General features: G+C 48.4%; 3 protein-coding genes across 6 annotated transcripts; 2 read left to right on the top strand and 1 right to left on the bottom strand.

Moving 5' to 3' along the window:
* Positions 1–117: 117 nt before the first annotated feature.
* On the bottom strand, positions 118–3,431 carry ATP6V1G2 (ATPase H+ transporting V1 subunit G2). 3 transcript variants are annotated; one of them, XM_049653654.1, is made up of 5 exons: positions 3,107–3,431; positions 2,193–2,276; positions 1,798–1,898; positions 1,224–1,280; positions 118–422 (listed from the first exon to the last, which is right to left on the bottom strand). In XM_049653654.1, the coding sequence occupies exons 2-5, from the start codon at positions 2,272–2,274 to the stop codon at positions 405–407; spliced, it is 258 nt and encodes an 85-aa protein (XP_049509611.1). In that variant the 5' UTR covers positions 2,275–2,276; positions 3,107–3,431; the 3' UTR covers positions 118–404. The 3 variants fall into 3 exon arrangements, 2 of the variants coding, with proteins under 2 accessions (XP_049509611.1, XP_049509610.1); XM_049653653.1 differs by having other exon boundaries at positions 118–1,280; XR_007462705.1 differs by lacking the exons at positions 1,224–1,280; positions 2,193–2,276; positions 3,107–3,431 and having other exon boundaries at positions 1,798–1,886.
* On the top strand, positions 3,431–12,938 carry NFKBIL1 (NFKB inhibitor like 1). Of its 2 annotated transcripts, none has more exons than XM_049653627.1 (4): positions 3,431–3,544; positions 4,024–4,300; positions 11,639–11,860; positions 12,041–12,938. In XM_049653627.1, the coding sequence occupies exons 2-4, from the start codon at positions 4,036–4,038 to the stop codon at positions 12,622–12,624; spliced, it is 1,071 nt and encodes a 356-aa protein (XP_049509584.1). In that variant the 5' UTR covers positions 3,431–3,544; positions 4,024–4,035; the 3' UTR covers positions 12,625–12,938. The 2 variants fall into 2 exon arrangements, with proteins under 2 accessions (XP_049509584.1, XP_049509583.1); XM_049653626.1 differs by having other exon boundaries at positions 3,452–3,629.
* A 12,084-nt stretch (positions 12,939–25,022) lies between these two features.
* Positions 25,023–26,259, top strand: LTA (lymphotoxin alpha). The gene is made up of 3 exons (XM_049653649.1): positions 25,023–25,285; positions 25,373–25,478; positions 25,722–26,259. The coding sequence occupies exons 1-3, from the start codon at positions 25,097–25,099 to the stop codon at positions 26,132–26,134; spliced, it is 708 nt and encodes a 235-aa protein (XP_049509606.1). The 5' UTR covers positions 25,023–25,096; the 3' UTR covers positions 26,135–26,259.
* Positions 26,260–27,884: the final 1,625 nt, after the last annotated feature.

Here is a 27,884-nt window from a genome sequence, read left to right as displayed (position 1 = left end):
CAACAAGCTTCAAAGGACAGCGCTTTGGGGTATTTGGGGAATATGTAAATAAGGAACAAGAGAGTGAATGAAAGTGAGAAATGATGAAGCAAAAAGGAAGCTGCTTCCACACACCAATTGATTTGCCCATAGGTCTTATTTTTATTATTATTATTGACACTTTTTTATTGTTACAAAGGAAAGGATGTTAAGGATGTAGAAAGGGAGGCCATGCATACAAAGGAACACAGCATCACTTTACATCTCAGGAAGCAGTGAACATCTGATGGGTCTTTGGGGAAATCGGAAAAGGAAAGGGAAAAATCCAATAAAAAGACCAATTTAGAGACAAAAAGAGAGACTACGAAATGCAACATCTTCCTGGAACCACAGTAGAGAGGCTGAACGAGGTCTTCATTTCCTTTTCAGGGACCATAAAGTCTCTGGGAAAAGAGAGGTGGGAAGAGCCAATTCTTCAGAAAAATTACTAGGTTCACAGAATGAGTGAGTGAATTAGACAGCCATTGACAAATGTGAGGAAACATTTGTGTTTTGGTTTTGACGGTGGGCAACGGGTGGTAATAATATCATAGGGCGGACATTTATGGAATCACAGCAACTACATGCCAAAAACCATGCTAGGCTCTTTACAGAGTGATTCCCAATCATTGCAGCAGTCCCGTAAGGTATGTATTATTGTTATTATCACCATCAGCATCATGCCAGTCTTGCAAAGGAGGACACTGGACTACAGATTAAGTAGCTGTCCTGGGTGCACAGCCAGAAAGTGGCAGGGTTGGGAAAGGAACCCAAGGCTTCCAGGCTCTGAAGTCAAAGTGTTTTTTTCCACATCCCTACTTATCCATGCTACAAATTTCACAGAGGGTTTCGGTGAGAGTGACTTGGGAGTTTACAAGGTCCCAGTGAAGGTTAAAGAACAGTAAGGAGACTCAGATCTGAACAGGGTACTTTTCACAGAGTTATTGGATCTTGCCCCTAGAATTTCTAGGGAATGGAAAGGAGAGAAAATGGGAAAGAAGCAGTGAAGATGGCAGGTGGTAATTTTGTTTGGGGGGTTTCTTTGAGGAAGGGAACTGGAAGGGAACAGTCAGGTCCTATGGTGAATTCTAGACAGCAATCCGGTAGTTGGGGTGGACCTGGGGCCTGACGTCACAGACCATGCCAAGAAGTTGGGCCAGGACGCGTTCACGGTTTCTCTGCTGGGAGCTCTGCATGCCCTGTACCTGGCGTCTCGTAGCCTGCTCCACCTCAGCTGAGAGGTTCCCCTGGGAGCCCATGGCCTGGGGGATCGGGAGAGGGGCAGAAGACAGAAAGGCAAAAGCAGAAACACAGAAAGAAGGGTACAGGTATGTGGAGGAAAAAGTCCTGGAGCAAGGCTAGGAAGAAAAGCCCTTGCCAAAACCACCCCCATCCCATGGAAATATCCAGACACCAAAGAAAGCAACACAATTCCCTTTCCTTTGAGATTTGACATGCAACTTCATCCTAAAACAACTGGAAAACCCCCACTACCTCACCATACATGACCATAAAACTTTGCCTTCCACCCCAAATGACATCATACTCCACACAGATGGTGGCAAGCCCCCCCCCCCGCCCCACAAGCCATCCAAGTCTTTAAAAACTCTCAGATTCTCATACATCTCACATATCTTGAACAATAACGTGGTCCCTGCCAAGGGTCCCTTTCAGCCCTTTACCATCTTGTTTTCTTCTAGGGTCACCCCATGCACACCTCATCAGATGCACCCACCAACTTGCACCCCAGGATCCCATTTCAACTCTCCCACAACGCACCGCCTGCTGCTTGCTCTGGAATTCCTGCTCTTGCTCTCGACGGTAATGCTCCACCTCCATCTGGGCCTCCTCCTTTGCCTGCTTCAGACGCCGGGCCTTCCCTGGAAGCAGAAGAAGGGATAGGGGGTGGGAGTAGACCCCCTCACAAAATGTGATAGTAGGGGTCATTCCTTTCCAGAAAGTTTTGCTGCCATCTCTCAGCCGACCAGGTGCTAGATTCTAACACCCACCCCCCTAATCACCCTCCTAATCAGCCTCCTAATCAGCCAGCCCAGCCCCAGCTTTCTCCCCCGCCCCACCCCGGCCTTGGATTTTCCCAGGGACTCAAATGTTTGCTGTCCCCCTGCACCCCAATTTTCTTTCCAGACTCCTAAGGGAGAGAAAAGGAAACTCACTCTTTCTGGCATCTGCCACCTTCTCAGCCGCCCGCTTCTCAGCTTGCAGGAGCTGCTGGATACCCTGAGACTGACTGGCCATTTCTGTCGTTATGGCTGATGCTGTTTCGGATGCTACCAAGGTACCAGAAGGCTCCCCCAACCCCCAACACACATACACACCACCTACTCCTCTTCCACCAGCTTCTCGCTGCAATTCTCCACTGTCCCTGGGTCTTAGTGCTCCCCTTTTCCGCTAAGCCTGCTGCACCAGGTGTCTCCCCCAAACTGATCCTCCAACTGATGGCTGGTCTCTTCTCCCACCTCTCCCACGGGCAGTACCCAGAAGGACCACCTGGGAGCAGCAGAGACCAGGCCCAGAGCTGCTCGCTATCATCACCGCAGGTGTAGGGTTTTCCGGGTCGATGTCTAGCAACCGGGACAGGGGCAGAGAGGAATGAAAAGGAGGCATAGAGGGCTTGAAAATGGGGTGAGAGGGAAAGGAAGTCAACATGTGCCGTTAATTGGGAAAAGAGTATGCTGGGTTTCTGAATTCTTCCTACTTCTCTGCCTCTCTTTTTTTTTTTCTACCTCCCCTATCTCTTTTTCTGTATCTTTCCCAAGTCTAAATTTTCATTTGCCTTGTCCTACTCTTTTTAATTTTGTTTTAATGTTTATTTATTTTTGAGACAGAGACAGAGCATGAGTGGAGAGGGGTAGAGAGAGCCAGAGACCCAGAATCCGAAGCAGGCTCCAGGCTCTGAGCTGTTGGCACAGAGCCCGACGTGGGGCTCAAACTCACGATCTGTGGGATCATGACCTGAGCCGAAGTCGGACGCTCAAGCAACCAAGCCACCCAGGCGCCCCACTTTTTTTTTTTTTTTCAATGTCTTTCACACATGTCTTTTTTGATTTGTCCCAGTTCTTGGCCTCACCGTGGTTTTAGTTTTGGTTTTCCATTTTCACCATGATTTTTAATCCTCTTCATCTCCCCTGTTTTTTCTCTCTTATCTATCTCTGAACCATCTCATCTCTCTTCCCTGTTGGGGGAGGGGAAGCTAAATCTCTAAATCACCGTTTTTACCCTCCCTTGCTCGGCTCCTTTTTCGCGTCTACCGTCCAGTCTTACGGTTTCAGACGGACCCTTTACCTTAAGTTCCCCTAGTTTCCCCCCGAGGCCAGACTAAGGGAACACCCCCCCCCCCTTCCCCTCGGAGAGAGACGACATCCGGTAACGTGCCTTCCAAGTGCGTTTCCGCCCTTTACCTGCGTCTCGGCGTTCGCCATTTCCGCCAGCCTACAGTGTCTCCGCCCTTCCCGCCTCCCTTCTTCCGAGCGTCTTAAACACAGGCGTCGGGCCTACAGCTCTGGGGGTACTTAGGGGGGCGGGGGGCAGGTCTGATGAGTAACCCCTCCCCCCAGGTCCCAGAGGGAGAAGCCTCCACATCTGTCTGCCGGGTAGATTATATTCAATTTCTAGATCATTATTTGAAATTATCTGTGACTTTTAAATTCAGATTTCTGTTGATTAAAATGTCCCCCATCATTATTTATTTGTCTTTTTCAAAGCCCCGTATTAAAACTTACCTGGGCTAGTGAGCCTCAAAAGCAATTATTTATCCTTTTCTCAAATTTTACATTAAAAATGTCTGTGACCCAAGCCCACTTCAAAATTGTTTTCAAACCTATCATCTGGTTAAGGGATGAGCGTTAGGATAGGCCTCATCTATTCCTGAAGATGTAAAAAGAAGGGGAACCGAAGGGAGGAACAAGATGGAATGTCAGGGATGGTGGGGGAGGGACCAGGCAAGGCTGGGGCCCTGACTGCTGCCTTTTTCTCCTTCTTCCTCAGCCCAAGACTTCCATGGCCTCCACTTCCCGCCGCCAACGCCGAGAGCGTCGCTTCCGTCGTTACTTGTCTGCAGGACGGCTGGTCCGGGCCCAAGCCCTCCTCCAGAGACACCCGGGCCTTGATGTAGATGCTGGGCAACCCCCACCACTGCACCGGGCCTGTGCCCGGCACGATGCCCCTGCCCTGTGCCTGCTTCTTCGGCTTGGGGCTGACCCTGCCCACCAGGACCGCCACGGGGACACGGCGCTGCACGCTGCTGCCCGCCAGGGCCCTGATGGTGAGTTTGCCTGGTGGGGAACAAGGTCATGAGCGGCTAACTAAACGGGAAGGAGATGAAGGCCAACAAATGAAAAATAAGCTAGGGATGCAGAGGAAAGTAGCTGTCCACGTTGGCATGTGGCAGTCATTTGTGCCTTTAGGTTGCTGAGCTACCATTCATTCTCTGAAGATCCCAGCATTCTCGAAACAACAACTTCAATTTTCACATCTTTCTACATTAGTAGCTACTGTGTGTCTTGACTGGTTGTCAAGACACAGTACAAAAAGTAGGATAGAGGGTACAAAAAGTAGGATAGAGGGTAGGTTCTGCAGTTAGATTGCCTAGGTTCAAATCCCAGCTCCACATTTAACAGCTGAGTATTCTTGGGCAACTTCCTAAACTTCCCTGAGGCTTAGTTTGCCCGCGTGCAAAGAGTTAAATAACTCTTGCTATATTCCAGTACTTCTCACAAAACCACTCATCTAGTCCTCCCAACAACCCTATGAAACTATAAGAATTAATATTATCCCCTATTTCTCAGATGAGAAAACAGCACAGAGAAGTAAAATAACTTGCCAAAGTCCCCCAGCGACAAAGTGGTAGAGCAGGGATTATAACCCAGGCAGCCTAGCTAGACCGTCTGTACTCTGTAACGACTGTGTTATCCTGGGTGATACATTACAGAATTATACAATGATAGTGCCCATGTTCAAAGCACCCATGCTGTCACGTATGTTTTGAGAATGAACTGACACCATATGCAATTAGAGCACCTGGCCTGTGATTAACATGCAGTAGATGCTGGACGTCGTTTCCATTATCAGCAGATCCATACTCCCTTAGCCTCAGTTCTGCAACTCAAAACACTAAGAGCCAAACATTTTTCATCAGTCAGCCACCAGAATCGTTTGGAGAGAAAACCTAACCTGAACTAAAGGGAGACTATCTATCATTCATTTTTATCCTACTGATGGCGTTTCACTGCAGAAACATTTCACGTGTTTGGTTACCGGAGCTACCCAGGCCCTCCTCGGCTACCTAAGATACGATGTATGTACTTTCAGGTCAGCCCTACCAAGTCCCAAAAACATCTGAGTTCTGAGAAACCTTTGACACTGAGGGTTTCAGGTGGGGACCTATTGACAGCGGAGGCAGCTCAGTAGAGATAATAGCCCTTAGGAAAATAAAACCCTCTAGAGATTTTCCTTCTAGTGAGAACGTTGGAGGAAAATCTGGGTTGGAATGAACAACCTTAACTCAGTTTGATTGCTGTTACCATCCTCCAGCTCCCCAACAGAAACCTCTCACCCCAAAAACTTCTCCCCATATGGTAAATTAAAAAAAAACCCTTTAATTCCCCTTAACATAATGAGATAGGCTGGCATATTCAGATTTTTTGTTAAAAACAAAAAGAGCAGGTGTGCAAAATGCAGGCATCTAATTTGACAGCTCACGTTATACATGGCAAGAGAGCAGAGGACCGTGTGGCAGATCCCAGACCTCCTCCAAGTTCAGCCTCTACCCCTTACCGGCTGTGTAACAGGAACATGCAACTTAACTTCCGTGACCCTAATTTGCCTTTTTTATCATTATTATTATTATTATTTATATTTTAACTTGCTTCTCTAAAATGAAAGGTGTGACAAGTAAATGAGGCAAGTACTTGGCAGATTTGGCGCTCACTAGATGAGAAGTATTGTTATTTTTATTCTCATATTTTCCAATTATGGCTTTTTGAGTAATAAAACTACCTCATAGCGTGGCAGGATTTTCCTTCGTCGTATTGACATCTAAGAAGCATATGAGATTGACGCTATTATCTCATTACAGATGAGGAAAGCAGGGCCCAGAAAGTTCAGGAACTTATCGAAGTCTCATAACTGACAGGTTGTTGTCTTTCCTAAGGGGGACCTGCTCTCAGGTCATTCCCAAGCCCAGGTGTCCTCTCTGGCCTTACTTCCTCCTGTTCCCCTGACGGTCCAGCCACCAGGTGGCCTTCTGGCTCTTTGGTAAAATGGCCCGTCTCATTCAGCTTTGAGCTGCTCTAGAGACCATTCTGTCTTAAAATGCAAATATTTCCTTTGACCAGATGAAATGACCCAGGATCCCCTGAGGAGGGGAGGTTTTCTCCCATTGCCACATTAGGCGAGAGATGAGGCAGTTCATGCTGGATTGTCTGGCTGCGCGGTCACAACCGATGAGAAGCCAGTGAATGGCTTTTGGTAACTTCTTTTTGGGACCCATCACCTCGTGGGGAAGTGGTCTTAGCTGCCTAAGACCCCCATATAAACACACCTTAGTCAGACAATAACCATTCTCTGCGTACAACAAGAATTAGTGGACACTAAGAAACGGCCTTTGCGAAAACAATCAAGTCCAAAGCCAGCCTGGTTTCTTTGTGTGTGTGTGTTTTTTTATGTAACATTTACTGTACTTCTGTTCTGTGCCAGCATAGTACCTGACATCGCCCACCCATTACTCACTTTGACCTACACAGTAGGTGTAAGCGGTGGCCCGTTTTGCAGATAGCTGAGCCATCTGGTTTATGTTCCATTTGCCTTTCAGCCTTACCTACCATGGCACAACCGCAAACCTGCAACTCCAGCTACCCAGCTCTGTCTTCAGTGACCCCAGGCATGTTTTCACAAGACTGCCTTCCCATCCACCTGATTTCCACTTTGCTAAGTTATCCTCCCTTTCCAGCCCAACATAAGCCCCACCTCCTTTTTGGAGCCCTCTCTAAACACCCTGCCCACTTTTTGTTTTTGTAATTGTTGGTTTATTTTGAGACAAAGAGAGAATAAGTGGGGGAGACAAAGAGAACTAGAGGGGAAGAGAGAACAGCAAGCAGGCTCCACACTGTCAGCACAGAGCCCTATGTGGGGTCAAGCTCACAGATGGTGAGGTCATGACCTCAGCCAAAATCAAGAGTTGGCCACTTAACTAACTGAGCTACCCGGGTGTCCCCACCCTACCCACTTTTACCTTTTTTTCCTCTGTGCCTCTATCAACCATCACTCAGTATAAACTTACAATATTGGTGTTTTTTTTTTAATGTTTTTATTTATCTTAGAGAGAGAGAGACAGAGCATGAGCTGGGGAGGGTCAGAGAGAGAGGGAGACACAGAATCTGAAGCAGGCTGCCGGCTCTGAGCTGTCAGCACAGAGCCCGATGCAGGGCTCGAACTCACAAACAGTGAAATCATGACCTGAGCCGAAGTTGGATGCTTAACCGACTGAGCCACCTAGGCTCCCCAAATACTGTTTTTTTTAAAAAGTGTGTTGGACCAGTGAGTGTGAACGTGATGTTAAAATAGAAATCATGGGGCGCCTGGGTGGCGCAGTCGGTTAAGCGTCCGACTTCAGCCAGGTCACGATCTTGCGGTCCGTGAGTTCGAGCCCCGCGTCAGGCTCTGGGCTGATGGCTCGGAGCCTGGAGCCTGTTTCCGATTCTGTGTCTCCCTCTCTCTCTGCCCCTCCCCCGTTCATGCTCTGTCTCTCTCTGTCCCAAAAATAAATTTTAAAAAAATGTTGAAAAAAAATAAATAAATAAAATAGAAATCATGCCTCGTTATGGGGAGGGGAAGAACAGTGCTTCCACCACTAAGACACAGAGTGTGTTTTTACTTCAAAATTTTTTTTCATCTAGATTTTTCTCAATATTAAAGGACAACATATTAAAGAACCCTGGGAAGTTGATTTGTACTGCTAAATTGATGATGAAAGTGGCATTTCAAATCACTGGTGGGTGGTGAGCTATTTAAGAAACAATTTTGGAGTATTTGGTTCATCTAAGGAAAGGACTCCTACCTCACCCCTGACTCAAAAGTATATTACCGGAGGGCCGCCTCAGTGGCTCAGTCAGTTGAGCATCCGACTTCAAGTCATGTCATGATCTCATGGTTGGTGGGTTCAAGCACATCAGGGTTTGCACTGGCAGCACAGAACATGCTTCAGATTCTGCCCCTTCTCTCTCTGCCCCTCCCCGACTTGTGCGTGCACACGCTCACACTCTCTCGTGCTTGTTCTCTCAAAAATAATCAATCAATCAATCAATCAATCAATAACGGGGGCACCGAGTGGCTCAAGCAGTTGAGCATCCACCTCTTGATTTCGGCTCAGGTCATGATCCCAGGGTTGTGGGATTGAAACCCATGTCAGGCTCCACGACCAGCATGAAGCCTGCTTAAAATTCTGTCCTCTCCCTGCCCCTTTCCCCGCATGTCCACACGCTCTCTTTCTCTCTCTAAAATTAAAATAAATAAATTACAGCAGCTTAAATATCTTAACATGACAGGAAGGGTGTGTAGCAAATTCACAGGAGACATTTCCTTTGGCGGTGAGGGGCAGATGGGGAATAATATTCAGAAGGCAATATTAGAGAAAGCTTTAACTTTACCTATGATACTTTATTTCTTTAATACAAAATAATGTTGCAAAAATGACAGAACAGTAACATACCTTGTGGGAGGAGTGGGGGCGCTTATTGTACTATACTTTTTTAATTTGTTTAGATTTCTAAAAATAAAAATTAGTAGAAAAAAAACACTAGAGAATATTTTTATAATCTTAGAGTGGGGAAAGCCTATCTAAGGATGACGTAAAGCCAAAAGCAATGAAAGAAAATATTGATACATATTTAACTACATAAAACCTTTCTAAGGATGGGAGAAAATATTTACAAATACTTGGCACAAGGTATAAAAGTATACAAAGTATACTACAAAGTATAAAGAGCTCTCATGTCTACATGTATAATTTCCAGGGAAAAGTAGATGAAGAACATGAACAAGTCATTCACAAAAGAGATAAAGAGCCAGGGGCATCTGACGGGCTCACTTGGTAGAGATTGTGACTCCTGATCTCAGGGTCATGAGTTCAAGCCAATGTTGGGTGTAGAGATTACTGAAAAACAAAATATTTTAAAAAAGAAGGACACAAGGAAAGAAAGAAAGAGAAAGGAAGAAAGATTGGGCCAAAACACATTAAAAAAGGAAAAAAAACAATGAAATCTTTTCCTCTATCAGATGAGCAAAATTAAAAGGGTGGGTTTGTGATACTCAACTTTAGTAAAGGACAACACAGGCACTCATATTCTGTATCAGGGCGTATGTTGGCACAAATTTGAGAGCAATTCAGTAAAATCGCACATGTTCTTTGACTCAGAAATTCCACTTCCGAGAATCTACCCCACTCCTTGTCCACAGAGATATATGTAGGAGGCTGAACATTTTTGGAAACAAAGTCTGTTGACTGGGGGTGGGAGATGTTTGTTTCATATGCATAGCGGAACACTACACAGTCATAAAAAAGAATGAGGTGGGCTGTGTATACTCTTGTGGAAAAATACAAATGAGACGTTAAGTGAAAAAAGCAAGTTGCCAAACAATAGAAATAGCATGGTCACATACCTCTGAAAAAAAGACACCCATATATGCATTTATACACACCAAGACAGGACTGGAAGGGACCACAGCAAACTGTTAACAGTGATTAAATTTATTCTTCATTCTTTAAAAAGAGAAAAATTTTTTCACATCAGTTGTATCCTGTTTACATTAAAATATTTACCAAATAAGATTGGAAGACAGCCACCCATAGTCCTACCACACAGAAACCAGAATTTTTACACATTTCCTTCTAGTTATTTTTTTTAACCATAAGATTTGGCCTCTTTTTTTCATATGGTTGTGACTGGATCCCATGTATGGTTTTATAGCCAGTTTTTTCCTCACACAGGCATCATTTTTAGTGGCTATTTAATATGCTGTACTATATTTTACTTGCCCTGTTTTTTAGTTGGAGGCCTTACTCCTTAAAATCTATGAATTTTAAAACCTCCTATGGGAGTCTGAGCACCCACCCACCCTCCCGCTGCTGTGAACCCTAATGGGGAATAAACAGTTGAAAGACAGGACCAGGTATTTGCTGGATGGGACAAGTTGGGAGGGCTTGTGACCAGTCACATCAGTAATAAGTACCCCCTTCCCTCATCCTGATATGGTTTGGGCTGGGCGGCGCTCAGAGTTGCACCAAGAGGTGATGGGTGGGGGGTGATGGGCCTTGGCCAGCCCAGGTTGGCCCATTCTGTTTTCCTGCCTTCCTGGCAGTGACAGGACAATCCTTCCCTTGTCCCATCCTTTTGTCAGGTGGCCAGTACTTCCCAGCACCACAAAATAAGGATTTAAGGACTGCCGACCCATTTCCTCCTGCCCTAGGGAGAGAAAGTAGGTCCATAGGAAGGGAGGGTACTTCACTCACCTTCCTCTGTCCCCGGAGTGAAGAGGTGCTTGGTGGCCATGGTAGGTGGGCTTGACCAGGGGTAGAGGGCTGGGTTGGTAGTGAAGTGAGCAGCATGGCCTTCTGCTGATGCTAGAGTGGATGCAGTGAGGGCTCAGGAAGAGGGGGGTTCAGGAATGTCAGTCCCTCTGCTGTTTACCCCCAGCCTCCTGTCAGCCAGCCCTTGGGTGGGACCCTCTATCTCAGCCCTTTTCCCCTGCCCTAGGTCAGCAGTCATTTGGAACAACTTTGCTCTGTTCCTGGGAACATTTCCCTTTACTTCCCAATCCCCCTTCCAGTATGCCCCATATGAGGTTGGCTGAGAGGAATTCCCCTGAAAACACTTATTTTACTCAGTTCATTGAAAAGCATTGTAAGGGCCTCCTGAATGGCTCAGGTCAGTTAGACATCCTTCTCTCGGTTTGGGCTCGGGGCATGATCTCATGGTTTCATGAGATGGAGTCCCACATCAGGCTCTGCACTAACAGTGTGGCGCCTGCTTGGAATTCTCTCTCTCTCCCTCTCTCTCTACCCCTCCCCCAATCACGCTGTCTCTGTCTTTGTCAAAATGGGTAAATACTTTAAAAAAAAAAAAAAAGCCATGTACAAAGGCACCTATTATTTATTTGTATATCTATAATGGTACAGAGTAAAACATTCAGGTATTTTACCAGTCTGAATTAGTTTTGGATGAGAAACACAGTAAGGGTTATAAAGTGACAGTATTTTCAAACTAAAAACGAAGTACATAGTTAGAGGTTTTTGACATTGCCCAAGGTGGCTGGACGCAGACTAGAAAATGTCATTTAACATAGCAGAACTCCCAGGACACTGAAACAGTTTGTGGGAACATAGGTCATAATATTGTAAACTACCACACTTATCACGCATGTGGTAAACTATCAGTAAATATTTGTCGGTGACCGTGATTTCCTAATGCCCAGGAGACTTCCATGTGGGCAACCCTTTCCATTGCTCTAAGACCAAGGGAGGGAGTGACCAGCAAGATTCAAGATGGCAGCCTGCCAAGGAGTGGGAGTCCCAGCTAATTTCTGCTCACTGCTCTCCCACCAACAGCCTACACGGACTTCTTCCTGCCACTGCTGAGTCGCTGCCCCTCTGCTATGGGAATAAAGAATAAGGATGGGGAGACCCCTGGGCAAATTCTGGGCTGGGGGCCTCCCTGGGATTCTGCTGAAGAAGAGGAAGAAGACGAGGCCTCTAAGGAGCGGGAATGGAGGCAGAAGCTGCAGGGAGAACTGGAGGATGAGTGGCAGGAGGTCATCGGGAGGTTTGAAGGTAAGGAATCCATTCCCATCCATAGCTGCCCTTCTTCCCCTTGACTGCTTTTCCTGTACCCACCACATGGGTGCTCCCACTGGCTTCCTGTGCCCCCTTTCTCTGAACCTCCCTGCCGCTCTTGCCTGTCACCTTTTCACAGCATCTCCCCGACCACCCCCATCCTGCCCTCCCAAACAGATGATGCTTCCCATGAGACCCAGGAACCCGAGTCCTTCTCAGCCTGGTCAGATCGCCTGGCCCGGGAACATGCCCAGAAGCAGCAGCAGCACGAGGCAGAGGGAGCCCGCCGACCCCCACGGGCTGAGGGCTCCAGTCACAACTGGCGACAGCAGGAGGAGGAGCAGCGGCTCTTCCGAGAGCGAGCCCGGGCCAAGGAGGAAGAACTGCGTGAGAGCCGAGCCAAGAGGGCACAGGAGGCTCGTGGGGACCGAGGGCCAGAGCCAGCCAGGGCTGGGCCCAGGGCAGAGCACCCAAGAGGAGCAGGGAGGGGCAGCCTTTGGCGCTTTGGCGATGTGCCCTGGCCCTGCCCTGGGGGAGGGGACCCAGAGGCCATGGCTGCAGCCCTGGTGGCCAGGGGCCCCCCCTTGGAGGAGCAGGGGGCTCTGAGGAGGTACTTGAGGGTCCAGCAGGTCCGCTGGCACCCTGACCGCTTCCTGCAGCGATTCCGAAGCCAGATTGAGACCTGGGAGCTGGGCCGCGTGATGGGAGCTGTGACGGCCCTTTCTCAAGCCCTGAATCGCCACGCGGAGGCCCTCAAGTGACCCCAGGGAAAGAGTGAGAAACTGCAGGGAGTGCAGCCTTAGAGGCAGGGCAGTAGTAAGGGGCAGGTCAGGGCGGGGGTGACGAGGAAGAGGCTGATGCTGCCCCGCGCCGCGAAGGATATGGGGTGGGAGTGAAACTTGTAACGAGTGGGGGTGGGGAGGATATGGGCCACCGCCACTGCTCCTTGACTCCTCCATTTCCTAATAAGACCTGGTTCCACATCTCACTCCCAGTGTCTCCTCTGCCTTTTTCCATTGCTGTGGTTTTCATCATACGTGACATCTCCTTTCCCACCCCGCCTGCCAAAACCCGCAGCTCCTACACACCTGCAACACGCAGGCACACACTGAGCCGCGCTCTCAGCTGGAGGCAGGAAGGCCCTGCTTGCCCACCCCCATACCTAGGCAGCCCGGAGAAGACCCATGTTGCCCCCCAGTCTCACTCCCCTCCCTGCGCTGGGCTCCTCTACTCTGCAGGCAGTGACTGGAGAAATAGATGTGAACAGAGGCAAAAAAAGGGAACAAAACCAGTTTCCCTCCTCTCCCCAGTTCCCCGGGGCAGAACCACATCCTCCTCCCCACTTAACACCCCCTTCCCCCGGCACAGGGCTTTCCCTTTGCTGAGTCACTGAACGTTCTGAGTTGGGGGCAGCTGGAGCTGGGGGCCATGAGGAGATTGCGGGAGGACGGGATAGAAAGAAGCAGAACGGACAGAGGAAGAGCCCTGTGGGGGAGTGGAATTTCGGTTGCTAAAATTAGGAGCCGGGGAGGGAGGTGGAAAGAGCCAAATTATGTAACCTGGGTTGTCTGCTCTTGGGCAACCAGGGATCCACACCCAAGGCTATCTCCCCTCTAGCTCCTCAGTCCATCTCTCTACCTCCAGGGCCCCAATCCTCCTCTCTACCCAGCTTCTGCCCCCACCCCAGACCTGGGCTTCATCTCTGGGCGGTCCAGGCTTGGCTTTCCGGATAGGTCTCTTTTCCTGAAGTTGAGAAAAAGGTCCTGGGGGTTGGAGGGAGAGGAAGCTGTTGACAGTACCAAACCCCAGTTCCATTCCCCAAGACACAACAGGGAACTCCGTGAAAGGAAGAGACGGTACAGGCATGCGCTGGCGTGTACAGTCTGCACAGGTCTACCGCAGAGAATCTTACGGGTCAGAAACCTATTTTTCAGATCTGGAGGCCCCATGTACTCGGGGGAGTCCCAGGCGTGGAGGTGGAGGGGAAGCCCGTGGAAGCAGGGGCACAAGGGGTGGGCGCAAGACCCTGGGAGAAGACAGCTAGGAGACCCAAGGCCTCGCAGGGACCAGGCAACTGTTCATGGGGCAGGAGGAGGAAGGGCTGGTGAGAAAGATCCTGTGAGAGGAAGCTGCTGTGATTCAGAGAAGAGCCGGCGAGCTGTGAGCAACCCAGGCGTCCGGTTCCTCTCACAGGCTGGAGGTTTCGGAAGTGGCATGCAAAGAGCCCATGTTTGTTGTCGGGGGGTGTTGGGGTTAGGATCCCGAAGCTGGGGCTTGACAGGTAAGCAATAGAAACTTCTGGTGTCCAAATTTCCTCTTCCAGGAGATTTTTCTCTGGTTTTCAAGTCATTTCCCCTCTGCCAGAGTTACATAAAACCAAAGCAAGATAAGCCCTGATACCTGGCCCCCCAAACCTCCTTCTTTTCAACGTCCCTCCCTGGTGTCTGGCCCCCGGCCCTGTTGGGGGTTCCCCTGAGATGAGGGCTGTTCACTTTCTCTGACCACAGGGTTTCCGCTTCTGTGTCTCTTGCTTCCTAGGTTGATAAAAATACTGAGCCCTAGAGGCCTTGGCTTCCTCTGACCCCCTGGGGCCAGGCAGCAGGCATCCTGTCCACTGTGATGGGGGCAGGGAGGGAGGCCCAGGGGTCCCCAAGGGATGACTCAGTGCCTCCCGTGAAACACTGGGGAGGTGTGAGTGTATCTGCTCTCGAGAGCTGGAAGGAGGAATCAGTTCTCAGTGAAGGATGATGCATTGAGGTTCAGTTAGAAAAACGGGATTAGGGAACAAGACTAGCAAGATAAAAAAGTGTCGGTTGGGGAATTGGGGTTGCGGCAGGTTTGGGTTAAGTTAGGAAAAGGGTTTGGGAGGGACTTTATTCAGTGTAGTTCAACTGAGCATCAAGTAGCCGAAAGAAATCCAACCTACTTCAATATAAGTCCCACAGGGGAGGCAGGCCCACACCTAACTGTGACTCAGGGCAGGGTGCTGAGTAAATCTTCTAGCGTAAGACATGGTGGATACAGAAAGGGGAAGGTGTATTCCATCCTAAAGCACGGCGGCGGCGGACTCTGAGCAGGAAGAGGGCATTTGAGCTGGTGCTGGTGAATAGGTACAATTTCTCTGGGTGGAGAAGTCTCTGTAGATAAGTGAAATGGCTTCAGCTTAGGCAAGGAGTCAAAAAAAACGGCGTATTGAGGAAAAAGATGAATGTCGTGAGGTAGACGAAGCACAGGTGTGAGTGTGCACATGTTGAAGAAAAGACCGCAGAAGGCCAAGGTGAAGGATTTGGGCCTTCATCCTGTGTGCCATAGTGACAGCTGCGCAGAAGAGAGAGAGCACGAGAGTGCTGCAGGGGTTACAGACAAAGAGTGAAGAAGAAAACAACTATCATTCGGTGAACACCTGCCATGTTCCTAACATGAGTAATTCTGCCAAAACGGTTCAGAAGGTGGGTGGTGGATCTCTATTATAAAGAAGAAACCAAGGGCTCATAAACGTACTGAACTTCCAAAAAGTAGTGCAATTAGCACGAAGCTCATCTTACTCTGAAACTTGTGTACTTTCACTTAGGCTCCAGTAACAATGGCATTAAAGGAGGGAACAGATCTTAGAAACTTGAAAGGGTAAGTCATTAGCACAAGACAACTCCTGGGATGGTGGGACTGAGGGAAGAGGAATCTTAGGTGACTCTGAGTTTTGAGCCTAGGGGATTAGAAAGATGATGCCTTCCGCCTAGAAGGAGACACCTGGCTGAGGGAAAAGATAAGGAATTCAGTTTCAGACATTGAATCAATAACTTCTTTTTTGAGAGAGAATCCCAAGCCGACTCCACACCTAGCACAGAGCCCAACGCGGGGTTCGAGCTTACGACTGTGAGATCATGACCTGAGCTGAAATCAAGAGTTGTACACTTAACTGAGTAGCCCGATGCCCCTAATCAATAAAATTTTATTAAGTGCCGGATAGGATCAGGGTACTCTGCAAAACAAAGGGTGTTTTTTATTTAAAAAAAATTTTTTTTTATGTTTATTTATTTTTGAGAGAGACAGACAAAATGTGAGTGGGGGAGGGGCAGAGAGACAGGGAGGCACAGAATCTGAAGCAGGCTCCAGGCTGTGAGCTGTCAGCACAGAGCCCGATGTGGGGCTTGAACTCATGAGCCGTGAGATCATGACCTGAGCCAAAATCGGACACTCAACCGACTGAGCCACCCAGGCGCCCCCAAAGGGTTTAAATGAAATAAACTCACTGCCTTCACTGAACTTACACTCTAATGAAATAAACAATATGTAAGTAACAACTACAGGTAATTACCCTAAGTAATGCTTAGAGTAATAAAGTACTCAAAGGTGGCCTGCTGAATTTGAGATGCTAACGTAACACTCAGGTTGGAGACTTCCGGCAAGCAGGTCCGGAGCTCAAGAGAAAAGTTTGAGCTGGAGGGGTAGATTTGAGCATCATTCCCTTCCTAGCGGAGATTGAGCCCCTGAGTGGACAGGATCCCCAAGAGAGGGTAACCAGAAGAGCCCCTGAAGATGGTAGACGCCAGAAGAATCAATAAAGGGGGGAGGTGGGGAAAGAGGAGTAGGGCAAGGGAGGGGCGTGCCAAGCAGAGACAGGGCACCCACATCTAATCCTTCAAAGAGGTCTAGTAGGGGAAGGTTGAAAAGATACTTTGGGTTCAGGAACTAGACAATTACAAATTTTGAGAAAACAGTTTCCACTTACCAAAGAGGCAGAAATCACTTTACATAGGTTGAGGAATGAGTGGGAGGTGAGGAAAGGGAGGTGGTAGGTACAAAGTCATAGAATGGTGAATGTGGAAGATAACTAAGAATCATCTCTGCTTCAACCCACGAATTTTACAGATAAGGAAAATTTTACCAGTTCCCAAGAAAAGTGGGCAAAGGGCCTAGTCTCTGGAGACATCACACAGAAAAAGAAAGTGAGAGATGGGATGGACATTTGAGGGAAAAACAGAGTCCAGGGAAGGATTTTTTTATTTACAAGAAATTACAATATTACAAAAACATGTTTGTAAAATGCAAGCAAGGTGCATGAAGAGAGAAAGATACTAAAGATGTAAGCGGGGAAAGAATATAGTAAAGACAGAGGAAGTGGAATACACAGTGCAAAGGATCAGCCTTGGACAGGGGAGTCCTTCTCTGAGTCAGAAGAAAAGAAAGATGAAATGTAAATAAAGTGAAGGAAAAGAAGGACGTGAAGAGATCCAGCTTGGTGGGCCTTGAGCACAATAAAATAGATGATAGTATCACCAACTGAAAGTAAAGAGGTCAAGAGGCACGGATTTTTAGAACAACACCTGCAGGGGTATAACAGGGAATCAAGAAAGGATTAAGAAACACTGAGGGCTTTCTGAGATTAGATGGCCAGGATTGCCCCTTTTGGTGACATGACTCCCTCCTGCGGTGTTTGGCAGCCCAGGAGAAGCCCCCAAGAATGAAACAATTGAGTTTGCCCAAGTCAAGTTTTTCAAGGTCATCTTGGTAGAACACCAAGTGATTCTTAAGTGCTGGTGAAAGTAGTTGAAATTTTTGACCATGCAGTGCAAGTTAAACCAAATGGACAAGGAAAACAAGGAAAGAAGAGGGGTTGGAAGTCTTAGTGAGAATGGAGAACTAATTTGATGGGAGGGAAGAGTTGGGGTTGTGAAAGCGGAGTGGTCGTGATGAGAGGGAGAATTCAGAGTTCAAGATCTCAAAGATGTAGCCCTTCCAAGTGAGGCTGAGGTTTGAGAGACAACCTTGCTCATGGATGCCTAAAGTAGGGAAAGAGGCTGGAGAGCTGTTGTAATTGAGAGTTGAAGCACTGAGAGGACAGAGCGTGAGACTCATCTGTGTGGTTTTGAACTCTCTAAAGATGTTGGTGGGGATGAGATACGAAGAAAAACTAAGCTAGATATAAAGATGTTAAGAGTGTGATAAAGATGTTGGTGGAGAAGACTGTGCTGTGCAGATAGAAAGAGCATGGCAAATGTGAAAGGCATGGGCTTCAAGAGAAGAAAAGGAGGTTATCAGTGGTGCAGAATCATGGTCTCTCCTCTGCTCCCTGCCTCCTAGTGATTGGGTAGAAGAAAGAGCAGACTTCACCACAAAAGAGAAGGAGCATCATTAGGGTAAATACTGCCAGAGGAAGACTCTTTCAAAAATGAAACAGAGAATTTGAATATTTAAGGAATTCCACAGAATACTGTGAAATTGATTGGTAGAAGTGTCCTTGTGGTGTAAGGAATCTAATCCAGGGAGGTTAGATCCCAGTGAGAGTTCAGGAGAAGACGACAAAGTCTGGAGGGGTTTGCTTCTGGAAACAGGAGGTAGGTCCCTGCTTCTGGAATTTAAAATGGAAGGTACATAACATTTATTATGAGGGGAAAAACATAAATACCTTGAAGGGGGTGTTAAGAGGATGCACAAGACAAGGTATCCCTTCCAGTTCCATGGCATTAAATGCCATCTTCATGCTGATGACTCCCAGCATTGTCTCTCTAGTTCTGACCTTGCCTCTGAAATCCAGACTCCTATGTCACTGCCAAGTGACATCTCCACGTGGATGTCTGCCCCAAAGATTTAGACTTAACCTATTCAGAATTGAACTTTTGGTTCTCCCATCCCATCAGAATCCACTTCTGTCTCTCCATCTTCCACCCCCACTCCCCTGCCATCCAATTTATCATCCAGTCCTGGCAATTCTACCCCTGAAACATATCCCAAATGTATCTACTTCTCTCCATTTTCATGGCTGCCACCATCTTCTCTCCTGCTATTGCTGTGATTGCCTCCTAACTGGTGTCCACGCTTTCACTCTTTACTCCTACAATCCAGTCTAGACACAGGATCTTTTAAAAACATAAATCCAGGGCTGCCTGGGTGGCTCAGTCAGCTAAGTGTTAGACTCTTGATTTCAGCTCAGATCATGATCTCACAGTGATGAGATCAAGCCCCTCAACAAGCCCCACGTAGGGGCACCATGCCTCGTGAGGAAACTGCTTGAGATTCTCTCTCCCTCTTCACTCTCTCTCTCTCTGCCCCTCCCCTGCTCAGGTGACTGCATGTGCAAGCTGGCTCTCTCTCAAAAAAATTTTTGTAATAAAACTTAAAAAATTAAAAATAAAAATATAAATCCAATCACCTCTGCCTCCCTCCTCCTCCTCCTCCACATCCCCTATTCCCCCCTTCCCCTGCTTATACACACACACACATACACACTGATACCTTACAAAGGCTTCCCATGGTTGAATAAAAGCCAGATGCTTTATTTCCCTTTGCATGGCCCTGTGTGATCTGGCTCCTGCCTCCTCTCTCTGACCTCATCCCCCACTGCTTCCCACTCTCTCTCTGCTCCAGCCACACCGGCTTCCTTTCTGTTCCTCAACACCCCCAGCTCATTTCTACCTTCCAGCCTTTGCAATAGGCTATTCCCTTTGCCTGGAATGCTTCTCCCCTAAACCTTCACCTGGTCACTTTTACTTGTAATTTGGGTCTCAGCTTAAATGCCACTTACTTAGGACTTTCCTGACCACTGTGTCTCAAGTAGTCCTCTGCCATTCATCACATGCCCTGTATTATTTCCTCATAGCACTACTTACTGACTTCTTCAGTATTATTTCCTTTCTGCCTTGCTAAGGTGTCTGCCTTGCTAAGGTGTCTGCCTTGCTAAGGTGTCTGACCTTGCTAAGGTGTCATATTCCTACTACCTAGAACAGTGCCCAGGACGTAATGAAAACTTTTTAAAAGTTTGTTTATTTATTTTGATAAAGAGAGACCAAGTGGGGGAGGGGCAGAGAGAGAGAGGAAGAGAGAGAATCCCAAGCAGCCTCCATGCTGTCAGCACAGAGCCCAACTCAGGGCTTGAACTCACAAACCATGAGATCATGACCTGAGCCAAAATCAAGAGTCAGATGCTTAACCAACTGAGCCACCCAGGGGCCCCAATGAAAATTTCTTAAATGGAGGGATGGATAAATAATGGAGTGAAACAGGAGAAAGCTCAACTTCAGGTCTGTGGCTTCGACTGGACTTACCTTTAGAGTCAGGTTTAACTATAGGGTCAGGTATGGAGATGAGTAGATTTCAAGATTTAGCTATAGGAAACAAGGTTACGTTAGTTTAGAGGCTAAGTTTACTTTCAGGTTCATTTATTGGGATGTGTTTAGATTTGAGGTTAGGGTTGAGTTTGGGTTGCAATTTGGGTTGAGGTTAAATTTGAGTTATGGTCAAACTTATTAAATCTCAACTTAGGTGGTTAGGCTAAGTCTAAGTTTGAAGCTAACGTCATTTCAGCTTCATTTGGAGGCCTCAGAGATTTCACTAGTTTCTCCACAGAGCCCACTGTAGAGACTGTATTTCCCTGAGTTTGGGGCACAAGACTGTAGTCATCACCCCTCCCACCCAGGGAAAGCCCCAAACCAACTGCTGGCGTCCCCAAGAAAGAAACCGAATTTCACACAACCTCCGAAACTGAGATTGAAACCAAGATTGGCCCATCTCAAGGAGCGCCCTTCAGCACATCACAAATGCCCGTGACACTGAGCCTCAGCCCAGTTCTTGCCCTTCCTTCCTCTCTGTCTCTCATGTCTCCCCATCACTCCTTCTCACCTTCCCCTTTTTATCCCTCAATGCCCCAGTCTTCCTCTCTGACCTGTTCTCCCTTTCTCAGTTTCTCATCATTAATTGCAACACTGTTTTATATTTTAATATAAATGAGGTCTCTTAGTCCATTGGCTCCTACCATCGGAGAGGCAGAAGGAAACAACAAGAAGAAAAAGGAACCCAGAGGAAAAGGGACACAGAGAAAAGGAAAAGAGCAGGGACCAAGAGGGAAACCAACAGGGACATAAGAGAGAATAGGTTAAAAGAATAAGAAGCAGCCAACATACTGACAAGATATTTAAAAGGAGCATCTGTGGCTTCTCTTCCTCCATCACATCTGGTCAGCCACCAAGACCTGCAGATTTTGCCTCAAAAACTCTCCTCCTGGGGCGCCTGCGTGGCTCAGTCAGTTGAGCACCCAACTTCGACTCAGGTCATGATCTCACCATTCATGAGTTCGAGCCCCACGTCGGGCTCTGTGCTGACAGCTCAGGGCCTGGAGCCTGCTTCAGATTCTATGTCTCCCTCTCTCTCTTCCCCTTCCCCTCTCACGCCCTCTCTGTCTGTCTGTCTCTCTCTCTCTCTCTAAAATAAACATTAAAAAAAAAAAAAAACTCTCCTTTCCATCCTCTTGCTGCTGCCTCTTGTATCTCCTTCCTAGGTTATTGCACAACTCTCCTAACAAGCCTCCACTTCTGGTTTTGCCTGCAGCCCCCTAACTCCCATACCCTAGTCCATTCTTCATGCAGCTTCCAGACTCATTTTTCTGAGGTACCAATCTGTGTGAGTCCCTGTCTCACTTAAAAATGTCAGTGGCTCCATTTTGGATCCTCTGTCTCCCTCTCTCTCTGCCCCTTCCCCTCTTGCTCTCATTCTCTCTCTCTCTCAAAAATAAAATAAATATTTATTATTTTTTGTAAAAAATTTTTTAACATTTATTTATTCTTGAGACAGAGAGAGACAGAGCATGAATGGGGAAAGGTCAGAGAGAGAAGGAGACACAGAATCCAAAACAGGCTCCAAGCTGTCAGCACAGAGCCAGACGCGGGGCTCGAACCCACAGACCACGAGATCATGACCTGAGCTGAAGTTGGATGCTCAACCGACTGAGCCACCGAGGCGCCCCTATTTTTTGTTTATTTTTGAGAGAGAAAGAGACAGAGTGCGAGCAGGGGAGGGGCAGAAAGGGGGAGACACAGAATGGGAAGCAGGCTCCAGGCTCCCAGCTGTTAGCACAGGGTCCAACACGGGGTTCGAGCCCACAAGCCATGAGATCATGACCTGAGCCGAAGTCAGACGCTTAACTGACTGAGCCACCCAGGTGCCCAAAAAATAAAACATTAAAAAAATAAATACAAAATAAATACAAAAACAAATACAAAAATACAAAATAAATGCAAAAAAATAAATACAAAATAAAACACTTAAAAAATAAAAAATAAAAATTGTTGGTGGCTCCCCACTATAATTAGAAAGAAACAAAACTTCTTTTCTTGGTTTTAAACCCTTCAGAATGTATTCTCGGCTTACCTCCCAAGCCTCATCTCTGCTCCTTCTATTTGTACCCAATTGTACCTCTTGGCATACTTCATACTTTTTTACCTCCAGTCCTTGCACATACCATTCCCTCCATCTGGAATACTCCTTGTCATCTTCTTTCCCTCAACACTTAATGCCTGACACCCCTCCCCCAGGCCAAGTTTGATGGCTTTTCTGTGGGCTGCCCACCGACACACTTTATTGTAATGATCTGGTAACCTTCCTGTCTTCTGCACGGGTCTTTGATTTCCCGGAGGCCAGGGGACTGTCTTTTGCGTCTGCATCCTCATTGCCTTGTGCAAGGTACTCAGGAAATGTTTGTGAAATCCAGAGAAAGGCAAAGAGGCGAAAGGAGAGTGAAAAGAAATAATAGATGAGTTTGGAAGGCATGAAAAGCAAAGGGGAGGAAAACAGGAGAAATGAATCATACACACCCTGAATGTTACTTACGTGCCTGTCACAGGACCCCAGACCACTCAGAAACTTTGTGCCAGAGGAGAACAGCAATATGCCCAATGCCACAGAGGGAGGGCTTTAGCCATTCAAAACCCTCAAAATGAAAGCATAACAACATGAACAAAAATAATAATGATAGTTGGGGTGCCTGGGTCACTCAGTCAGTTAAGCATCCGACTCTCAGTTTCAGCTCAGATCATGATCTCAGTTTGTGGGTTCAAGCCCTGCATCAGGCTCTGCGCGGATGGTGCAGAGCCTGCTTGGGATTCTCTCTCTCCCTCTCTCTCTTCCCCTCCCTCGTCTCTCTCTCAGAATAAATGAACTTAAAAAAATATAATAAGGGGGGCACCTGGGTGGCTTAGTCAGTTAAGGGTCCAACTTCAGTTCAGGTCATGATCTTGCAGTTTGTGGGTTCGAGCCCACATCAGGCTCTCTGCTGACAGCTCAGAGCCTGGAACATGCTTCAGGTTCCATGTCTCCCTCTCTCTCTGCCCCTCCCCTGCTCATGCTCTGTCTCTCTTTCAAAAATAAACAAACATTAAAATTTTTTAACTTTTTTAAATAATAAAAATAATAATGATATTTGACATAGATTGTTATTTTCTCAATCTTATGAAACATGGATAAAATCATCTTTAGAAATCTTGCTTTTCATACTTACAGATTAAGTGAAAACTGGCTCATGTATAAAAGTGCTCATATAGGGGTGCCTGGGTGACTCCGTCGGTTCAGCGTCTGACTTCAGCTCAGGTCATGATCTCACGGTTCGTGGGTTCAAGCCTCGCGTCGGGCTCTGCGCTAACAGTGAGGACTCTGCTTGGGATTCCCTCTCTCCCCCTCTCTTTCTCTGCCCCTCCACTGCTCGAACTTTCTCTTTCTCACAAAAATAAAAAAAATAATAAAAACAAAAGAATGTTCATATCAATATCTTTCATAGTAGCCAACAACTAGAAACAAACCAAATGTCCGTCCACAGAAGAATGAGTAAATAAATTAGAGTATATTCACACAATAGACCATGACATCATAATGAAAAACAAACAAACCAGCCACTACTGATACATGCAACCACATGGATGAATCTCACAAACATCATGTTGAGTGAAAGAAGCTAAACCCAAACCAGTACATTCTGTGTGACTTCATTTATATGATACAAAAGCAGGAACAACTAATCACTGGTGACCAGAAAGTGGTTGGTTATCTTTGGAGGGTATCACCTGGGAGGGGGCATGAGAGAACCTTCTGGGGATCTGAAAAATACGGTGGCTACATGGCTATCAGCAGATGGAAATGTTCAACAGGCTGTAAATTTAAGAGGTGTGCACCTTACTGCACCCAAGTTAAAAAGGGGAAATCTTTAACCATTTTAAAACAGAATACTGGTTCTGCAAATGCAGCTTCGAGACAAGTCCTGTGGTTGTCCCCACCTTACCCTAGCTCACCACCCTCCAGCCCCTCACCACCCTCCAAAGTCTTCCCTGTAGAGAACTTCAGAAGTTGCTACATTCCCTGATCCCAGAGTGTGTGTTTGTTTGGGGTTATACAAATCTGATCTGGGGGGGGGGGGGCGCCTAAGGTGGAGATAAGGTAGAAGACATCCCTCCACAGTGAGAGGAGACCTCATCGTATGTGAGTACGTGACGACATCTCTGAGAAGGGGAACCATAACATTTATCTTCCAAACGAGGACACTTCTGAGAGCGAAAGGGAGATCCATGAACATTTTCACCAGGACAGCAGGCATAAACCAGAATGTCCCAGGCAAGGGGGTAGATCATGGAACTTCTTGATATAAAACCTGCCAGATGACCAGGAAAGTCCACATACTGGGACAAGTGTGAGTTGAGCTGTTTGGGACAAGGATGGGGGCATCAGAGGAGGAAATGGGCACAGAGAGTAGCCTGTAATCAACCAAGGGTGCAGAGGTGTTATATATAATCGCTCTTCAGGGAACCGGGCCTCCAGCCCACGCCCCAGCTGCTCCCCCCTCCTCTCCGAATTGACTGTCCGTCCCTTCCCTGGAACTCCTAAGCCTGACCCTGCTCCCTGCCCCTCCCAGCCCACGGTTCCCCTGACCCCACTCCCTTTCCCAGAACTCAGTCGTCTGAGCCCCCAGCCTGCGGTTCACTCCTAGGCCTCAGCCTTTCCTGCCTTCGACTGAAACAGCAGCATCTTCTAAGCCCTGGGGGCTTCCCCGGGCCCAGCCGGGGCCTAGAACCCGCCCGCCGCCTGCCACGCTGCCACTGCAGCTTCCTCTATAAAGGGACCCAGGCGTCCGGGCCCAGGGGCCCCACAGAGCAGGTGAGACTCTCCCGCCCCGTCTCCTTGGGCTGCCGGGGGGTGGACTCCCCTGGGCACTCTGCCCCTCCGCCTGCGCCCCGGCCCCCCTCCTGTACCTCCTGCCTGAGGCTGGGCCTTGGTGGGTTTGGTTTTGGTTTCTCCTCCCTCCGACTCTTCATCAGTCATTTTCTCCCTGTCTCTATCACACCTTCTCTGTTTCTGCCACGAGTCCTCTCTGTTCCCTTCCCGTGTCTCTGTTTCTCTTTCTGTCTCCCCCTGCTCACCTTGGGGTTTCCCTGACTGCATCTTGTCCCCTTCTCTTATCCGTTTTGCCCTGTCTCTCGGATGGCTGTCTCTCCGCGGGCAGGCAGGAGGCCGTCATCTGCACCTTGCCCCGCCCCACTCACTGTCTCTCTCCCCCCGCAGGTTCTCCCCATGACACCACCTGGAAGGCTCTACCTCCTGCGGGTGTGCAGCGCCCCCCTCCTCCTCCTCCTTCTGGGGCTGCTGCTGGCCCTGCCGCCTGAGGCCCAGGTGAGGCAGCAGGAGAACGGGGGGCAGCAGGGGTGGCCCAGCCAATCTTTGGGCCCTAGAGCCATCCTCGTCCGTCTTCTCCCCTAGGGGCTTCCTGGTGTTGGCATCTCACCCTCAGCTGCCCGGACTACCTATCAGCACCCTCAGAAGCACTTCGCACAAGGCACCCTCAAACCTGCTGCTCATCTTATTGGTAAACACCATCTGGCCCTCCAGACACATAGTCCCCAGCTCTCCTCCTACACCCCCTCAAGGAACCAAGCACCTACCGCACCCCTCCCTCAACTTTCTCCACCTCCCAAAACAGGGGCATCCCTCTCCCATCTGTCCTCCCAACCATCCCCCCAGGAACCCAGTCCAGCACCTACTTCCTCAGGGATTAAGACTGCTGACCCCCAGCTTCTTGACCTCTCCCATCCCCTATGGCTCTTCCTAGGAGACCCCAGCACCCAGAACTCACTGCGCTGGAGAGCAAACACAGATCGTGCCTTCCTCCGCCATGGCTTCTCCTTGAGCAACAATTCCCTCCTGGTCCCCACCAGTGGCCTCTACTTTGTCTACTCTCAGGTGGTCTTCTCTGGGGAAGGCTGCTTCCCCAAGGCCACCCCAACCCCTCTCTACCTGGCCCATGAGGTCCAGCTCTTCTCCTCCCAGTACCCCTTCCACGTGCCTCTCCTCAGTGCTCAGAAGTCCGTGTGCCCAGGGCCACAGGGACCTTGGGTGCGCTCTGTGTACCAGGGAGCTGTGTTCCTGCTCACCCAGGGAGATCAGCTATCCACTCACACAGATGGCATCTCCCACCTACTCCTCAGCCCCAGTAGTGTCTTCTTTGGAGCGTTTGCTCTGTAGAAATCTCCAGAAAGAAAACTAATTGGTTTCAAGACCTTCTCCCATTTTGCCTCCGTGCTGACCACTTCAAGGGTGTCACCACACCTCTTTTGACCATTCCACGTGTCTCAAGTCTCCCTGCTCATGTTACCTGGAGCTTCCAAAGAAGGAATTCTAGGCAGCCCGGGGGACCACACCCGCCTGAACTACACCAATGCGAGGCTGAGGATTTCAAGTCTGCCTAGAAGTTCCCACCCAGAGCTCTTCATCTGTCCTGCCCATCTAAGGAAAGCCTGGCCCTGCACGTGGAGGGGGCAGACACATGGAGGAGCTTGAGTGGATGACAGGAGGCAGGGGAGGGGGGATTATTTATAAAGGGAAAAAATTAAATTATTTATTTATGGAGGATGGAGGGAAGGGAATAATAGAGGGCCATCAGAAGAGAGAGAGAGAGAGATACACCCAAGAGATGAAGAGCCAGAGAACATCAGCATAAGGATAACCCAGTGAGAGAGAAAACAAGTGAATCTGAGACACCGGGGAGCTCTAGAAGGAAGCAAGAGACTCTTAAGATCCAGCCACTGCTTGACTAGACACCCCATGAGAAGACATCTGCACCTTCAATGAAGCCCAATAAACCTCTTTTCTCTGAAATGCTGTCTATGTCTGTCTGTCTGGGAGGGGAGAATTTCCCAGGTCTCTAAGGGACGGAAGGAGGACAGAGGCCCCCGAAGAGACAGGAACTGTGGGCATACAAGGAGATAAAGGGGCCTAAAGAGCTCTGGGGGAATGTGGTAGAGTCATAGAGGTGAGGCAACCAGAGATACTGCAGGGAAACCAAAGGATAAGCTGGGAAGAAAAGGGAAACATGGGGGTCCAAGGTCTGGAGGAGTGGAGGTCAGGAGGGCCACTGGCACATGCGGCCACATGTCGAGGCTCTGAGGAAAGGGGGTTACAGGAGGCCTCTAGGGAGAAGTGATCACACCAAAGGTGTTCAGGACCATGGGGGTGGACATGGGGAGCCTCTGGAAGACATGGCTTTACAAGGGCCCTGAGGAGTGGGAGAGCCCCCAAGGCTGGGGGGGGGGCACCCAGGGGACACTTTAGGAGACAAGGTGATACAGAGGGGTTCTGAGGGCTAGGGCTACCTCCAGAAATCTGGAGGGAGTTGGAGTTCTTTGGGATACATGGCCCCACACAGGGGCTCTGAGGGATGGGGGCTTCATGCAAAAGTCAGGGCTTCAGGGACGCCTGGGTGGCTCAGTCAGTTAAGCGTCCAACTTCAGCTCTCGTCGTGATCTCACAGTTCGTGAGTTCGAGCCCCTCATAAGGTTCTGTGCTAACAGCTCAGAGCTTGGAGCCTGCTTCAGATTCTGTCTGTCTCTCTCTCTCTGCTCTCTCCCCACTCATACTCTGTCTCTCTGTCTCTGTCTCAAAAATAAACATTAAAATTTTTTTTGAAAAAGTCAGGGCTCCAGATTCCCTTGGAAGCCAAGAATGAAACTATCACTGCTGAGTTCCTGGTCAGAATGAAAGGAGAAGGCCTGCCCTCCTGGGGTTCGTGAATTCCCAGGGTTGCTTTCACTCCCACTGGGGCTGTCCCAGGCATGTCCCTGCTATTTACCGCCCCCTCCCCAGCCCTTTCAGAGACCCCTATTCACATCCCCAGCCTTCTCTCAAGCTCCCTTCTCTCAAGCTTCTTTTTCCCCCAGGGACCCAAACACATGTCTCAGGACCCAACACAACTTTCCCCCCTAAAACCCCCCCCCCC

The sequence above is a fragment of the Panthera uncia genome (assembly GCF_023721935.1).
Source record: "Panthera uncia isolate 11264 chromosome B2 unlocalized genomic scaffold, Puncia_PCG_1.0 HiC_scaffold_24, whole genome shotgun sequence".
Classification (NCBI taxonomy): Eukaryota; Metazoa; Chordata; class Mammalia; order Carnivora; family Felidae; genus Panthera; species Panthera uncia.
The sequence above is the reverse complement of the archived record's forward strand: the minus strand, read 5'-3'. Positions and strand labels throughout refer to the sequence as shown.

What these genes read in the sequence shown, in the direction of transcription:
- ATP6V1G2 (XM_049653653.1), bottom strand. Translation starts at nt 2,274, where the DNA reads ATGGCCAGTCAGTCTCAGGGTATCCAGCAGCTCCTGCAAGCTGAGAAG. An exon ending in GGTGGCAGATGCCAGAAAGA is followed by an intron (nt 1,899 to 2,192) that starts GTGAGTTTCCTT and finishes TTCTGCTTCCAG; the next exon opens with GGAAGGCCCGGCGTCTGAAG. An exon ending in TCCAGAGCAAGCAGCAGGCG is followed by an intron (nt 1,281 to 1,797) that starts GTGCGTTGTGGG and finishes CCGATCCCCCAG; the next exon opens with GCCATGGGCTCCCAGGGGAA.
- NFKBIL1 (XM_049653626.1), top strand. Translation starts at nt 3,573, where the DNA reads ATGAGTAACCCCTCCCCCCAGGTCCCAGAGGGAGAAGCCTCCACATCT. An exon ending in CCTCCACATCTGTCTGCCGG is followed by an intron (nt 3,630 to 4,023) that starts GTAGATTATATT and finishes CTTCTTCCTCAG; the next exon opens with CCCAAGACTTCCATGGCCTC. An exon ending in TGCCCGCCAGGGCCCTGATG is followed by an intron (nt 4,301 to 11,638) that starts GTGAGTTTGCCT and finishes TCCCACCAACAG; the next exon opens with CCTACACGGACTTCTTCCTG.
- LTA (XM_049653649.1), top strand. Translation starts at nt 25,097, where the DNA reads ATGGCTGTCTCTCCGCGGGCAGGCAGGAGGCCGTCATCTGCACCTTGC. An exon ending in CCCTGCCGCCTGAGGCCCAG is followed by an intron (nt 25,286 to 25,372) that starts GTGAGGCAGCAG and finishes CTTCTCCCCTAG; the next exon opens with GGGCTTCCTGGTGTTGGCAT. An exon ending in ACCTGCTGCTCATCTTATTG is followed by an intron (nt 25,479 to 25,721) that starts GTAAACACCATC and finishes GGCTCTTCCTAG; the next exon opens with GAGACCCCAGCACCCAGAAC.